Source organism: Candoia aspera, chromosome 2, assembly GCF_035149785.1.
Source record: "Candoia aspera isolate rCanAsp1 chromosome 2, rCanAsp1.hap2, whole genome shotgun sequence".
Classification (NCBI taxonomy): domain Eukaryota; kingdom Metazoa; phylum Chordata; class Lepidosauria; order Squamata; family Boidae; genus Candoia; species Candoia aspera.
The window spans coordinates 106,972,392-106,989,975 of record NC_086154.1 but is presented as its reverse complement, the minus strand read 5'-3'; the positions used below and the strand labels follow the sequence as shown (position 1 = coordinate 106,989,975).

Genomic DNA, 17,584 nt, shown 5'->3' with positions numbered 1-17,584 from the left:
TCGGAAGCATCAGTCCTTGTTTCAGGAATGAAGAAGCAGTAGAACTACAGCTCTCAGCGTCTCCCCATGTTGGACATGCTGATCGGTGCTGTCGGTAATTGTACAGTGTTCTCCACATCTGCCCTAATCCAAAAGCTGTTTTGCTCTCCTGGCACAATTAACTTAAGGATAGGCAGGAGTCAGTTTTGAATCAACTTGTGTATCTTTCAGTGATTTGCAAGAAATGTACATTTTTGGTGCCACATTATTTACTAAAATCACCAACAAAATCATTCCCCTCTCTCAAATTAGGTTACTGGAATGAAAAATGATTGTGGTAACCAGGGATAAGTTTTGTATGGAAAAACCATGAGTTCTGCTCAATACCGGTACTCCAGATATAACTCCCTGGGTTCAGCATCAGCTAAGAGGCATCATATCCCTTCATTCTGTGTTAGAGCCATGTGCATCTGCTTCTAGCTGCATTTGACTCATAGCTTGTAGCACAGTAGACCACAGAGTAGATCTCACAAGCCTGAAGCCTCTCACATAGTTCGGAGACATTAGCTATTTATTTCCTGCCTTCCTGTTTTAAAAGGTTTTTTTTTTTCACAGATGTCTCCCTGACATTTGTTTAGTGTCCTTTGTACACAGTGCAGCAGACAAAAAATATTTGGACAGACCTTCCAGTTGTATTGAGTATGAATAGTTTTATGCAGCTGAAAAGATGCTGGGTTTTTGAGACACCATTATTCTCTTCTCATCCCCCTTTCCTTTTTATCCTTCTGTCTGTGAGCATGCATTTGGAACACACAGGCACTGACATTTTAATAGAACATAAATCTGCCACCCAGCTCCATACATAGCTCTGGACAATTAAAATGGGTGCATTATCATTTTTGTCACGGCGGCCAAGCAGGCAATTTGAGTCCAAGTGACATTTTTATATGATAAATAAGAGCCAGAGCTCAGATTCTACTTGCTAAGCTCCTTTAGCTTCTTAAAATTCAACCATTTTAGAGAAATTGCTAGTTCAGAATCACCAGTTCAAATCATAGTTTATTAAAGAGATGGCAGGCCATTTACTGAGAAGCAAGGAAAGTAAAAGCTATAGCAGAGGTTGCAACATGGGACCTTTCAGATATTCTGAACTTCAGCTCCCATCAACCCCTGTCAGCCAGGTCAATGACAAATGGCTGTGGAAGTTGTAGTTTAAAAAAACTGGATGGCTCCAGATTGCCACCTAAGGATATATTATTTGGTAACTTTCACTGAAGTGAGTTACGTCTGGAGAGAAAGCCCTAAGGGTTGCTATTGGAGAGCCAGCTGGTAAGGGGTTAAGGTGTTGGACTAGGTTAGATAGACCCAGGTTCTGGTCCACCCTCAGCCACAGAAGCTCAGTGAAGGACTTCGGGCCAGTTTTTCTCTCTCTCACACATTCTCTATCCTCCTCCCTATGCCATGTTGTAGCTATAAGGAAAAATAGGAGGAGGGAGAGGACTGTATGCTGCCTGAAGCTCCAGAATGAAAGATGGGTTATAAATGTAATAAATACATAAAATGTTGATGGATTTTTCAAAACACTGCTTTCCTTGTACATTTCTGCTTTTTATTAGTTTGATGCTAATAGTGTAGTCAGCTGGAACCTTTTTCTGTGTTATGGGTTCCCAGGATATCCCCAGGAATCAGGAAGAAGAAAAAAAAGGATGCTGATTTTTTAATAATTCTCATAGGGTTATTTTGATTGTGATTGAGAAGAACATGGATCAGGAATGTATGTTTAAAAGCTGTTCAGACACAGATATAGAGTGAATTGATTTTTTTTAAAAAACCAATTACTATTTTAAAAAGCACCTACTATGATGTAAAGTACAGATTCTGGGGAACATTTATTGCATTGGTCTCTTTATAGTTGCTGACATCATCATTCAAATGTTACTTTAACCTAGATTTCCCCAGCAAGTGCCTTTCAGATATATCAGGCAACAGTGCCAATTATCCAGAATGCTAGCTGGGCTGATGGGAGTTGCAGGCTAGCACATCTGGAGGGCCTCATATTGGAGGAGTGTGGATTAAGCATATATAAGTTATATCAAGAGCATTTCAGCTGCCAGCTTGGAAATTTATGTGTCATTTCACTATGGTTGGCCATGAGATGTTCTACAAGCAGATCTGAAGACAACCTAACATATGGTCTTACAGTTTAAGGCAAATTCTGTCAAAGACCAAAAACATTTAAGAAAAATAACATAAAAACAATTATACCCTGTACTTCTCCAATCTGATGGATGGATGGCCATCATCCCCAAGCAATATGCTCCAGCATATCTTGAGGGTGCCAAGTTGGGAGAGAGGGTACATGAAAATAATCCCATCATTATAAATATATATGCCTTTTAGGATAGTGTGGATCATTGTTGCTTTTGCCATAACAGGCTACAATCTAAAACACCAAGGCCATGAAGGCTATTGAACGTTGAGATGTTTCCTCTAGGCATGCATAGGAGAGTGTCATAACTTAATTCCTCTCTGAATCAAATCCTAGATCATACAGGACAAGCTTTCAGACACACACACTACAGAGCTCAGCACACTTTGAAAATGATTCAGAAGAACTGTTTCTGACCATGCTTAAATGAGGCATCTCTCTACTACTCATTAAAACAGACCTTTTTTTCAAGCTTCCACAAAAGCCTGAAAAAAAGAGGCTGTTGCTTTAAGGAGTTAATTCAAATTAATGTGACCCTTGCCCAGAAACCCGAAAGGCTACCTTAGTGAATAACAAAGACTGCTCATGTTGGTGCAAAGTCCAAAGCACTTCTTCTAAATCACTTTTGATGCACAGCCATACTACATGTAGCACTGGATAGGACTTCTGGGAGACATTCCACTTTTCACAGTTTAGAAGAGAGTTTAACCCTTTCACTCCATGCAACTCTTCTGTTCCTAATTATCCCCACTGAAAATAAAATCAAGCCTTGTATGTAACGGTTTTCTCTGCTAAGCTAAGAGCAGTTTGAGTTGTGCATATGTGTAAATGTCAGTGATATTGACTGCAAAAACAACAGGGAGAGAGAGTTAAATACACCTCTGACTATTCAAAACAAATCTGTAGTTTCCATGATCTCTGTAAAGTTTTTAAAAGAATCTATTCACTCACGGATTTACCAATAACATATGATTTGGCCCTCAGGAAATATCTACGAGTATAAAATTATAACCCCTCAAAACAATCTGCATCACACAGATATGCCCACCAGAGACAATATTGTTCTTGTTCTCTGCCTGAATTTGCATTGACAGCCCTGTGTTTGCTGCTGCGTAAAGGGTTAAATGGTCCTTAATACTGCTTCCATGGAGATGACATCTCAGGAGCCAAGCTAAAATCTACCATCACAAAGCTCTTATTATGTCTTTCCTCCATTTTCTAGGCTCAATATTGTTTGCGATAGCACAGAGTCTGAGATGAATCACCTGTATCCAGCTGTGGCTGAAAATGTCCGGGAGTGCTACCTCCAGAAGGATCCCCTGTTATTCAGCTGTGCTGGATGCAATACCAAGTACCAGCGCCTCTGCCCATGCCGTGATTACCAGAAAGGACAAGTGGCACTCTGCAGGGACTGTTTGTGACTTCACTGAGGCATGTGTGTGGTAACATACCACGTGCACTGACTTCGTTTTGTTTTCTCATAAACTCTTCTGCAATAGTCAAGAAGTTTCCGGAACTCAAGACAATTCCAAGGAGGAGCATATTTTTGGATGCCAATGAGACTCGGTTGGTTTGTCTGCCAATCAAGGGTGAATGGCTCTTTTAGTGTTCCTTTAAGACAGCTCTTCTACCACACCCCAAATCATGTGGCACCCCTGAAGATGCTTAGAAGAACAAGCTGAAATCTTTCAGAAAGCAAAGCACCCCTTTAGGATCTCATCTTCCTGAAACATTATTTTTTATGAGGAAAATACGTTCAAATTAAAGCAGGAACAGTCATGAAATAGTTTGTGTTTTTTTTTAAAAAAAATTGGTATGTCTTCAAAATGCTTGGCTATCTCTTTGGAAAGAGCTAATCTTTCCAGGAGTGTTGGAATAAGCAATGGGTTGTCCCCCCGTGGTCTTGTTTTGAATGACATCTGTCATGATCTCTGGCAGTTGGTCATGCTGTCTCAGGTTTGTGAACGTTGCAATGCCAAACATCTGGAAAGGACCCAGTTGCCCAACCCTACAGTAAAATATGACAAAGCTGGGGATGAAAAGGAGATTTTCACATTTTCCTCAGATAGCACTGTCAGGCCACAGTAGGTAGGAGCAGATCGGGAGCACATCAGGTTAGGAGAGGTTATACTACTGCCTCTCATGCAATGCTGTTATACTGCAGAGTCATTGTTGCAATTAAAAAAAGGCAGAAGGGCAGTAGGATATTGGAAGCTGCCTTATCCTAAGTAAGACTGCGACTCCATTAAGTTCAGGAGCATTCACTGAATGGATGCAGCGCTGCAGGGTTTATTTACTTAATGTGAGTTCTGGATTGTTTTTGCTGCAAGCCAGAGCTCCAGGGCAGACCCATACCTATCAGGGCTTGATATCCGCTACTGAAAGATTGAAAAGCCGATAAGATAATGGCATTGCTGGTTTGGGGATGGGCCCTCAGTGTTTTCCTCACTGTCATTCTGAGTTAGACAGATCTTGCGTTTCTTCATTGGGAGTGGGTGGGACTTGTCTGGTCTGTATTTCAGTGTGAAGATTGCCCGTTCATACTTCCAATACCTATACATGCCAGTATCTGTGCTGGTAGTATGTGCCTATCAGTATGCATTTATGAACTGCAAACTGCATTGCAAAATACCAGGCACATAACAATATGCACTTAACGTTAAAGAGTGCAAAAATGCAGTGTAATAGGACAGTCAGCAATAAATAAAAGTTGTATATCAGAAAAGTGCACACCAATATACCAATATGCATATTATGAAAAAGTGCATACCAAATGAATATATGAGGAGAAACACACATAAAATGTGTATGTATCTTCAGGTGGCTTGCAAAATAGAAAAAGAAAAAAAGTGAATTGATTGAAGGAATTTATAGTGGAAAGATGAGAAAATGAGTGAATTTGAGCTTGCCGGGTTCAGCCGTCCTCTGCTTTTAAGCCTGATTGGTATGGTGGTCACTGTGTTCATCTTAGAGACTGATGTCTCTTGGTTTCAAAATGATCAGGAACCTTGTCAGTAATTACACTCATGTGCCATCCATATATGGAGGAAGGGAGGGAGGTAAACCTTTATTGTGGTCTTTTACCAAGATGGCAAGGGGGAGGGGAAAAATTTAAAGGTATCAGAGAAATGCAGTTTTATTGGACAGTATTTGTTGCCTCACTCTTGTAGCAGCAAGGCAAAAGTTGGCATCATTATGGGTGATAGTGAATTTATGGTCTGCTATACATGGAGGGAATGCACAAAGTCACAGCAAGGACACATCCTTCGAACACACCATGTACACAATACCTGCCAATCTATAGCCAGCAACCATTTACTACTATAAACTGCCAGGCTTCCCTACAGACGGGGGTTCAAATTCCAGGGCAAAGCTTCTATAATGATTCTAGGCAGGAATAATAATTTAAAAAAACAAACAAGATTAATGAGCTCAAATCTCCAGGCTGGGTTTGTGGCCAAGTAGTTTTCAAAAAGTCCCCTTACTGTGCAAAGTATCTTTCCGCTCCTTTTTTCCTTGCCATTATTCCTATGTATTTGTGAACTTGAATACGTGGGGCCAGAGAACTATTGTCTTATGCTTTGGGCCACAACATAGGCATGTGCCCCCTCCAAAATCCTTCAATGCAATTCTCTGAGCACCTCCAATATGGATCACCTAGTTGTGATTTTTTTAATATGACAGAAAGGGAGTCCTCATATGAGCTCTATTTAACTAAATAAATGTGATTTTAATTGCATGCAATTGAAATGAAATGCAATGAAATTAAATTCTTTTTCTGGCTACATGCACTTCATGAAATGCAGCCATCAGCATAAAGGCAGCCCTTGGCCCATAAAAATTGCACATCTGGGATCTACGCTGTTGACTTTTAGTGCAGGATGTGTATTCTGGGGACTGAGATGCTGTTATCTGGTGCCAACTTGCCCCATACAGTATATCCTATGTTGTGTTGTGCCAGTATGGGCAGGGCAATGGTTTAGGTGATAGCAACTATTTCTCCCCCTCCACTCTCTTTCTTTTGTTTAAGTTTAGTAATTTATCATAACACGTAACACATTTTACAAGAAGATGTAAACGTGTATTTCTTTCTTCCCCCTCTCGTTAAAGTTTGCCTCTAGGCGGTCAAGGTGGGGCATGGAGGCAGGAGAGATCCCCTGTCTCCTTACCTTCGGATACTTTGAATTTCAACCCCCCTCCCATCATCCTCAGTCAGGAATGATGGGAGGAATGATGGGAGTTGTGCTCTAACACATCTGGAGGGCACTAGATTGCCAGTCCTAGCCATGTACTTAATTTTTTTTAGAAGCCATTAAGTAACAGACTGAAGTGACGGAGTTAATGTGTTCCAAGAGAAGGCAAAGTCTTTGACTCTTTCTTCTCATTGTCCCATCAAGGTTAGATGTTTCCTGTAGTCCCATAGGAGCAAAGAAAAAGCAGAGCACTCAGCTTTGGGGAAGAAAATAAGCAAAGAACAAAAGCATTTTTATTCCTTCTTGTTCTAGGGAAGTGATACATGCTGGAAGCCATGACCCCTCATGGCCAAATTGTAATTTTAAGGTATTAGGAGTGATGTGCTCTCCTAAGATTTGCTGCTAAAATGCAGTTCTTAAAGTGATAGAAGTGGGAAGTTATTAAATACCTGGGAAAATAATCCTATTAGCTGAATTTAATTCAATTTAAATTTTTGTTCTGAACTTTCCTACGTCTTAGAGCACAGCTCTCAGCAGGTCTTTCAAAAATCAAGTATGGCCCTCAGTGTGAATGAAATTGTCCATCCCTGTGCTAGAGATTATATTTGAGCCATTGCTTATCAGAGAGGAAAAGAACCTTAACTTGATAATAACACATATTATAAAAAATAAGTATTTCCTGGGGGTTGAGAGATACTTATTTTTTACTTATTTATTAGGACTTATATACCACTTCAATCATGCACAACTCTGTGCATGAGTTGCTAACATTCCCAGATCAAGTAACACGATTAAAACAGCAAAACAATATAATAACAATTATCAAAGTACCAAGGAACACCCCCCAGTAACAACCAGACCTTTCCACAGCAGGAAAGAATAAACACAAATCACACCTCAAAAGTCCTCTGAAATAGCCAGGTCTTTACAATTATTTGAAAACCTAACAGAGTTGGAGATTACCTGCTCTCTGAGGAGTGCTGTTCCACAGGAGAGGAAAATGACCAAAAAGGCCTTTCTATATTGTGCCAGACGGAAACACAACATGAGAATTGGGACCCAGAGGGAGCATCCCTTCCAGATCTTATTGGGTGGGTCTACCTCATACTAATGGGAGAAGGCAGTCTCAAAAGAGCATTTCAATGTGTAATTCGATTAAACTGTTAGAGTCAAAGACCAAGATTCTTTGGAAATGGAGGTCTCTGATAACAATGAATTCAGAGAGAATTAATCCTAGCCTTCTTGATTAGGGCCCTACTCTTTGGATATTACATTTAAAGCATATGAGATTCCACTGCTTTTCAATTTTGAGACTCATTTAACAATTAAAAAACTTCTCGGGAAACAGAAAAATCTCTCTGGAGTCTGCATGTCACATCTTCAACCCCCACCATTTTCAAGCCAGTATCTGTCAAAAAAGAAAAAGTGATACTCCCTTGCTTAAGAACAAATGGCAGAGTCATTTAGGTAAGAGCATAGTCCTGTCCACACTCATATGGGAGGTAATCCCACTGAATTCTCTACGGCTTGTTTCTGATTTACTGTCAGCTCCAAGATGTAGATTAGACCAAGAAGTCAACTCCACATTAAGACTAAAAACTAATTTTATTAAGACTGGCTATATTAATACCATCTTGCAAGTCTGATTATGCTTTTTTTTGGGGGGTGCCTTCAAGCCAGTTTTTGACTCCTGGCAACTTACTGGACAAGTCCCTGAAGTTTTCTTGGCAACTTTTTTTCTGAAGTGGTTTGCCATGGCCTTTTTCCTAGAGCTGAGAGAGTGACTGGCCCAAGGTCACCCAGCTGGCTTTGAAACTCATGGTCTCCCAGTTTCTAGCCTGATGCCTTAACCACTACACCAAATTGGCTCTTGCCTGATTGTGCTTTGATTCCTCCCTTTCTGGTACTCATGTGAATTAGCGGGGTATCTGTCTGAGACGTTCACACATACCTTCTTCATTGTTTGGGCTTAAGTGAAGTTTCCTTCCTCATTGCTTGGGTAACGTATCTCCCCCCTCTCTTTCAAGGCCATCCTCTTTACTCTCAACAGAAACACAGTATTCCATGGCAAGCATACATTATGCCTTTCTAGGGTTCATATACTGGATCTGAATTCCTGAAATACAGTTTATTTTTAGAACTCAGTAAGCCCTTCCTGTACCGGCAGCAAGTGTATGCACTTCAGTCAGTTTCACACTGTAATTCAAATGGTTGCTCTGCCTATGAACCACTATATGATTAACAAGTGTAGGGAAAAACACCTCTAAACCCAAAGCCATATCCTAGAACCCTAATACTTATTGCCCTAAAAGAATGTTGACATAGGTATATGACCTGCTGATCTTTCAAGCCTGAATGACTGTGATGTTCCTGCAAGCCCTGCGAAGGGTGGGCCTCCCAAACACAGGGTACATTCCTCTTTTATACCATGCTCACATGTCCTAATCCTGTTGCTTCCCCCCTAGTTCAGGTTCAGGTACCCTCCACACATGTGGCTCTCTCTTCCCTTGGTCTAGACTTTTGGGGGATTTCTTGGAACTGTTTATGATGTTAGAGGGGCTTTCCAAACTGTCTGGAACCTTTCCATAGTACTGGGCTGCCGCTCAGTTATGATTTGAGCCTTATGCAAGGGCTTGGGGATCATAAAGGTAGCATCTAATTAGATATGAGGTGCCCATGCCCATTGTTATTACCACTACTTTTATTGCTTCCAAATACTGAATCTTCTGTACAAGTTACTTAACATGGCTTCAACCTTGTAGTGTATAAATATATGTATATGTATAGGACATTTGACATTTTTGTGGATCTGATTCTTGGTCAGCCATGTCCCATATAAGGTCTTGCAAAGGGGCAAAACTCTGAGCAAAGAAATTTCTAGTTCATATCCTGCCTCCATCATGAACTTGCCAGGTGGATCACGCAGGCCAGTCTCTCTCAGTCTCAACCCATTTGGAAATCCGAGGTAATAACCTTGGTACTGGATACTGGGCAAAAGGAATATACTGTAGAAGGTAGTCTCCTTTAGCAGAATTATAGAAGAACGTGGTGGTTTTTCATAAGCATCTTCAGGGGGCACTGAAATTCCTGCTGTTTTATTCTTCTATGTAGCTTTGCAATAAGTGCAGAAGCTGGCTTGCAGCTAAACCTCAAAAAAACCAAGATTATGGCAACCAGCTTGATTGAGAACTGGCAAATAGAGGGAGAAAATGTAGAAGCAGTGAAAGACTTTGTATTTCTAGGTGCGAAGATTACTGCAGATGCTGACTGCAGTCAGGAAATCAGAAGACACTTAATCCTTGGCAGAAGAGCAATGACAAATCTCGATAAAATAGTTAAGAGCAGAGACATCACACTGACAGCAAAAGTCCACATAGTTAAAGCAGTGGTGTTCCCTGTAGTAACATATGGCTGCGAGAGCTGGACCATAAGGAAGGCTGAGAGAAGGAAGATCGATGCTTTGGAACTGTGGTGTTGGAGGAAAATTCTGAGAGTGCCTTGGACTGCAAGAAGATCAAACCAGTCCATACTCCAGGAAATGAAGCCAGACTGCTCACTTGAGGGAATGATATTAAAGGCAAAACTGAAATATTTTGGCCACATAATGAGAGGACAGGACACCCTGGAGAAGATGCTGATGCTAGGGAGAGTGGAGGGCAAAAGGAAGAGGGGCCGACCAAGGGCAAGGTGGATGGATGATATTCTAGAGGTGATGGACTCGTCCCTGGGGGAGCTGGGGGTGTTGACAACCGACAGGAAGCTCTGGTGTGGGCTGGTCCATGAAGGCACGAAGAGTCGGAAGCGACTAAACAAATAAACAACAACAAGCTTTGCAATGGGTGGATTTTCAAACTCTAAAACCAAACCAAATACTCAAATAGATGCAATGTTATTCTGACTTGGATGGCTCTTCTGTACTGCAGTACTATAGTGCTATTACCCAGCATGAGAGCCGGCAGAAAAGCATGATGACTTAAAGCAGCACTGACTGCCTTCCCCACCCTTATTCTCCTTTGGAAATGAAGCAGCATAGGAGTTTGGTTTGCATGAGAAGTGGGGAAAAGTGTCAGCAGGGGGTCATATTTCCTTTGGTGCCACTTGATGGATCACTCTGTGGGATTGTGAAGCTGGCCCCACAAAGGCCCTTCTGTACTACTTCTCCACCTACCACTTCTGTCCCTCCACTTCACTTGCACTTGGAACAAGGAAGATGAGGGAGGGAGGGAGGGAGGGAGGGAGGGAGGGAAGGAAGGAAGGAAGGAAGGAAGGAAGGAAGGAAGGAAGGAAGGAAGGAAGGAAGGAAGGAAGGAAGGAAGGAAGGAAGGAAGGGTCGTGAGTTTAGGAGAATCCCTAGGTTACGCACAGGGTCTGTCTGGGGCAGTGCAACCCCATCCAAGACCAAAGATGGTAATTCTCTGGAAACCAAAGAACCCCAAACCCATAGCCATTCCATCTTGCCAGGGTTCAACTTCAACCTGTTACTCCCCATTCAGACCTCAACAGCCTCCAGGCGCAGTGAGAGGGCGGTCGCAGAGATGTACAACTGTGTAACATCAGCATACTGATGATATCTCACCCCCTGGTGATGGATGATCTCACCCAGCGGCTTCCTGTAGATGTTAAACAGAAACAGAGAGAGCACCGACCCCTGCAGGACCCCACAGAGCAGGGGCCGAGGAGCTGCAGTGTGACCACCTTCTCAACAACCTTCCCCAAACAGGGGAGGTTGGAGACAGGACGAAAACTGTCCATCAGGGTGGGATCCAGCGATGGCTTCTTAAGGAGTGGGGCAAACCACAGCCTCTTTAAAAGGCTGGGGCACAACCCCCTCCTCCAGAGATGCATTAGTCACTGCCAGTATCCACCCACACGTCACCTCCAGGGAGGATTTTACTAGCCAGGAGGGAGGTGGATCCAACACACAGGTGGCCAAGCTCACAGTCCCTAGGATCCTGTCCACTTCCTCAGGAGCAACAGGATCAAAGTGTTTCCAGATAACTGGGCAAGAACCTACCCCAGGCATCTCCACCGGACCATTATCCATGCTGGCATCCAATGGGAATGAATCTGAGTGATTTTATCTGTCAGAAAATCCACAAATTCCTCAGTGCACCCCTGCAGCTAAACCCCCAAATCCTCCTTACCCAGACCAAGATGGGTCACCTTAAAAAGAGCCACCAGGCAATTATCTGCAGATGCAATTCATGAGAAGTATTGCCTCTTCGCCACACAAATCACCATGAGGTAGGCTTTAATAGCACCCATGTTCAGTCGGATTTGTTCTTCATCTTCCGCCAGTGATGATCTAGATGTCTCTTGATCTCTTTCATTCCTCTCACTTCCTCCATATACCATGGGGCCCAACAAAGTCCACAGGTCGGGAGAAGTCACATTGACACAATTCTGTCTAGAGCCTCAGTCACCCTCCTATTCCAGGAGGTGACCAAGGCCTCAGCAGGACTACACAGCAGATCCTCAGTTACAACCGCTAGCTCCCTCTGGAACCCAGCTGGGTCCATCAGTCTCCAGGGGCAGACTGATCTAATAGGTCCTGCCTCCCTGAAGAGGGGTGTGGCCCTAGAGAAGCTCATAGTCACCAGGGCATGATCTGATCATGACAAGGGGACCAAAGTTAGGTCCACCAGTTCCAGATCACATAAGCAATGCTCTGACAAGAACACCAAATCAGAATTGTGACCACTATTCCTAATTGGGCCCTGGATGACTTGGGACAAGCCCACAGAAGTCATGGTTTCCATGAACTCCCAGGCTACCTCTGATCCCACTCCCAGGGAAGGCAGGTTGAAGTCTCCCAGAACCATAAGACCATTCCTCCCACACTTGGACTGTTTTAGATGCTTCACCACTTGGATTTTTTATTCTTTATTTTTTATTTCTATTTACAGTATTTTTTACTGTATTTTACTTTTCATATTATTGTGATGGTTTTAATCGATTGTTGTAAACCACCCAGAGGCCTCCAACGGGAGGAGACAGGCAGGGATAAATTAGATAAATAAATAAATAAATAAGCCTGGGAAATTCCACCGCCAACCCTGTGGTGAGGCCAAGGAGCTCGGGCAGGGAGGCTGCTACACAGGGAGTGTAGCATCAGCAATCCCAACTGATCCCTACAGCCCAACCTAAGAAAAAGGGTCTCACAACTGGGCACTTGTGGAGCGGCGCCCCTGGTAGCCACCAGGGATTCTCGGATGACAACAGCAACGCCTCCTCCCCTGCCCTGCAGTCTAGGCTGGCCCCACACTGGAAAACTGGCTGGGCACATTTCAGAGAGAGGAATACCCCCCCTCTGGCCCCAGCCAGGTTCTTGGTGACACATGCCAGATCAGCCTTCTCTACAATAAGATCAGCAATCAGAGGAGCCTTACTGCAGGCTGATCTGGCATTCAGAAGCAGCAGCCTAAAACCCGGGCAATTGTAGATCTGCTGACCAGGCCATTGGGTTGAGCTCAAGGGGGTGGAACGCGAGATCGGTACGAGGCATTGAGGTTGCGTTCCTTGAAAATGACCCCCCATCTCCCACCATATTTCCCCATACCCGGCACCACTGAGATCTGCTCCCCCATCCTGTCCTCCCCACAAGTCTCTCCATCCCCCCATCCTCGAACCTCCCCCCTCCAAACAGCATACATACAACATACACACAACCAAGGGGCAAAGTAAAAACCTAGCAGGTACTATAGCACTGGCTGTCCGCACCTGTACGTCATCACCAGCCCCTGCTCATATCCTCAACAGCCACGCCCCCCTGCCTGGTCGCTCTCACCTACCCAGCAGGGAGCCACTCCACCAACCCCTCCCCCGCTCCCACCCAGAGGAGAGGATCAACCACACAATACCTCTCATGATTATCAGTAATCAACCAAGGTCGGCTGATTTTACTTGTTTCCTGAACACAAACAGGGCTGGAGCTTTGTGCTTTTATCAGTTGTGTGACATACAATGATTGAAATCAGATTACCTTTTCGTACTGTTTTCTCTTTCTGTATCATGGGAAATTACACTGGATCAATAATGGTGTGATACACAATTAAAAACCAGAAGTCTTAGCGCAGAAAAAAAAATTCTGGCAGCCCTGCATATTTACAAGGTCAAAGATGTATGTTTAGCTGTAGTTTTTACTTGCATTTTACTCTGCATGCTTTTACTGTTGAATTTTAAAGCTGTCCTGTGAATTCAAAACAGGACTCAATAAAATGTGAATAAATGGATGCCTGCATAAATGTGAGCATAAGCACCCTCTAGCCAGCAGCAATTTGTGATTTGTGAATGGTATGGCATTATCTTGCTTGCCCTTTGCCACCTGTAACCACATCATGCAAAGAAGAAGCTTTTGAGAGGAGATTTCAGCCAATTTCTATCTGGATCATGAGTAACAGACTTCACCTAATACTGTGTGTGACTATAAATCAGTGTAAGTCAGATGGAACAAAGTTGGCCAGGCCCCTCAGTGTTTCCTGGTATTTCTCCCTGATTTAGCACTTATTTATTTATTTAATTTTTATCCCGCCTTTATTATTTTTATAAATAATTCAAGGTGGTGAACACACCTAATATTCCTTCCTCCTCCTATTTTCCCCACAACAGCAGCCCTGTGAGGTGAGTTGGGCTGAGAGAGAGTGACTGGCCCAAGGTCACCCAGCCGGCTTTCATGCCTAAGGCGGGACTAGAACTCTCAGTCTCCTGGTTTCTAGCCCAGCACCTTAACCACTAGACCAAACTGGCATTTCCTCTTTCCATTGCCAGTGCAAGTGCCTCTTTCTTAATGATGTATGGCTTCAAAGGGCAAAACATACTTTTTATTTATTTAAGAACATGGGGAAAATTAGAATGTTTTCTATGAATAAATCAACATCAAGTGATATGGAATTGTCAATCCAACTGTGTAAGTCATCCCGGTTGTCTCCCATATTGAAAAGTCTGACCTTCTGTTTTGCCTACTGTATAAAGAAGATCCATTAATTTATCAGTCTGCAAAACAGCAAAATATTTAGCCAAATATAAGAATAGCCAACTATTCTTAAACTGATGAAATCTGGAGATGCTTCTGCTGTCTTGTTGAAACACTTTTGGCTGACATACATAAAAATGATTATTTTTAGTATTAGAAGTATTATCCTGGATTATATTAAAATTGTGAGCAAATCCTACAATTTGCAAAATTATTTTTATAAGCTGTTAGTAATAATTCTGAAAAGACTGATCATTTATATCCCATACTGATATTTTATTAAATATTATAATAGTAGACGAGGGATTACATCACGAAGGCACTTACTGAAGATCCATCTTGTTACCCAAGTATTGTCTCACTTCCTGCATCTGAAATTGGTTCGTTCCAGCAGTTGGAAGGCCCAGAAGAAGATGGGCAAGAGTCACTATAGATGAATTTGGATCTGAAAGAACCAGTGGCTTTTTGGGTCTCTGCCACATCTCCAAACTTCTGGAATATTTGGACCAGCTCATATGCCAGCAAAGAGGTAAACAGATATTTTTGCCATCTTTATTTCTGTTCCAGTTTGGTGTATTAGACATGTGCCCTTGGGCAGTTTTGATAATAAAACTGCTTTTCCCAACATGTAGGTGTCAAATTCCATGAAAATAGCAATTTATATTGTTTCTTGCTTAAAAAAATATCAGTACTGTAAGGAGAAACATTGAACTGATTTTCCCAGCGTTCTTTAAATCCATATCTTTATTTTCATTGGGGATTTTACATGATATGGGTGGGATAAAGAGACTGATGCTGTAGAGTCCCAACCTTCTGATGCTGAAATGATAAAATTAGGGTTAAGAGAACAAAATGATTGCTTAAGAGTTCATGTTCCCCAAGTGGGTTTTGTTTTGTTAAAAATCTGGTCAAATGCCTTCCTTTTATTAAGGAGATGAGCTTTAGCGAAAGGTAATGAAATGACCAAGGATTTAGAAAACTGAGCCTTTCATCTTTCCCCACCATTTCTGCCCTGAGGCTGATTCCTTGATGCCAGAAACTTTCACACTGGTATATACAACCCTAGAGTTTATCTTCTGCAACACCAACAAATCTGTAATAGTTTAAACAATGCATAGCATTAAATAAAATATGGGAAGGGCTCTAATCTACCTAATGCATTGCAATAGCTACTGGGATTTGGGTTACAAAAAACTTGGCACAAAATCCCAAACTTCTTGCACATCTAGAATTGGACCCTATTGTTGTGTGATTTCCCTTGAAGATGGCTCTTTTTATAAATTTTGGTGCACTGGACTGCTAAAATGATAAGGCAGAAGTATGAATGTCCCACATCCTTCCAAAAATTGACACCACAATTTGATACCTTTATTCTCAGAATTAAGCCCCACTGAGACCAATTGGACTTATTCTCAAATTGCATGTAGGATTGCTGCCTGAGTCTCTTTTTACCCGCCAGCACAATTCTTACAAGCCTTCTCTTGCCACGAAGCTTTTTGCAAATAACCTACCAGTTTCCTCCCTGTTTGGCAAAGCAGACAATATTTTCACAATAGTAATATTTTGATGTGTATGTAGGGATGTGCATGGGGAGGAGGGCAATTTTAGACATTCTGAATGAAAACAGCAGTAAAATTGTCCTGGTTTTGCAGGAAGAATGAGGCTTGAAATGTAGCAGCTTCCTTTGAAGGAGAGTATCTGACACCTCCCTATGTAATCAGATCAAAACTTAATCTCCAATGACATCCATTGTAGTGTGTTAATGGGAAGCCATTTAAACTGCCGATCAATGTTTTCTCAGGAGAGATGGGACCAGTTCAATACAATTTCTCCATCAGGAAAATAAAGAAACAGCAGTAGCCCATCAAGAAAACTGCAGCCCTGAAGAACTGAACATGTCATTCAGCTGAGAGTCCTGTCCGGTGAGACCACCGCTTGCAAAAGCATCTGTCAAAAGGAATGGGAGCTTTGTTAACAGAAATACTCAGAGCACCAATGTTAAACAAAAGTTGCATATTAAACATCATCAAAAATTTCAGAACATGCATACAGGGAGAGAATATGTGTGGGGGAGAAAGAAATATTCAATTTCTGTTTTTATTTGAATTTTATAATTTGAAAGATTCCAGATTTCAGGCAGAATAAATCTAAGAGCCAGTTTGGTGTTAAGGCACCAGGCTAGAAACCAGGAGACTGTGAGTTCTAGTCCCACCTTAGGCACGAAGCCAGCTGCGTGACCTTGGGCCAGTCACTCTCTCTCAGCTGTAGGGAGGAGGCAAGGGCAAACCACTTCTGAAAAACCTGGCCAAGAAAACTGCAGGGACTAGTCCAGGCAGTCAACGAGAATCAGACACAACTGAACAGATTTTTTTTTTTTTTAAATCTACTTTTACAAGGATTGCATAAGCTGGCTTTGGGTATGCCCCCACAAAAATTGTTAAATTGTAATTATTAATATAATAGGTGAAGGGAATTATTAACAGCAAACATTAAAATATGTAATACAGTTGATTTTATTATTCATTATTTTGTGTTTTACAGTATTCGTATTTAGTTAGTTTTGATTGTGGCCCATTTCAACCTGGTCCCACCTAATTTTGGAAGGAGCATCTCCTGACACTCATACAACCTTCAAATGTTCCTTGTCTCCCTCAAAAGTTACAAACCCCTTGCCTATGCATTTTCATGCAGTGTTCTGCCAATTTCAAAACTTTTTAGAGTGTGCCAAATTTGCATTTTTACAACTATGTAACTTTTTCACACGTTTATATTCTTGTATTAAAAGAGTGAACATAAGAGTCAAAAATGTTATGATGGTACCAAATGATGAGTAAAACAGGATCATTATTCCTTCCCTTTTATTTCAAAAAAAGTTAGTGGTATTGGTCCTTGAGAAAAAAAAGTAAAATTAAAAATCCACAGATTGGCAGTTTACCTTGTCAAACTACTGTTGTTAGGGCCAATCAAAATATCACAGAATTGTATTCAAGTTTCTGAACTCTCTGGACTGGTGGTACATAAAAGAAGGCCATCATATATAGTCTGCAAAACTCCAGATGACCACTAGATGGCAGTAAAGAGATACACAAATCTTCAACTCTTTATTTTCAACTAATGGTCATCTTGTTTCTTGTAGTCCAGCATGGTTAGCTCTACACAAGTAGTCCAACATGGTTAGCTCTACATAAAGTAGTAGTAGATGGAAAAAGAAGGGAGAAAGTCACAAAATTA

The 17,584-nt window shown here is 41.9% G+C and overlaps 1 protein-coding gene across 2 annotated transcripts in view; it reads left to right on the top strand.

The window, feature by feature from the left end:
* Positions 1–3,953, top strand: part of MGAT5B (alpha-1,6-mannosylglycoprotein 6-beta-N-acetylglucosaminyltransferase B) — a 264,796-nt gene extending 260,843 nt beyond the window's left edge. For both annotated transcript variants that reach the window (XM_063296514.1, XM_063296515.1), the window contains one exon: positions 3,411–3,953. In XM_063296514.1, the coding sequence (XP_063152584.1) occupies positions 3,411–3,609 (199 nt within the window). In that variant the 3' untranslated portion in view covers positions 3,610–3,953. The remainder of the gene's footprint in view (positions 1–3,410) is intronic.
* The last annotated feature ends 13,631 nt before the right edge of the window (positions 3,954–17,584 follow it).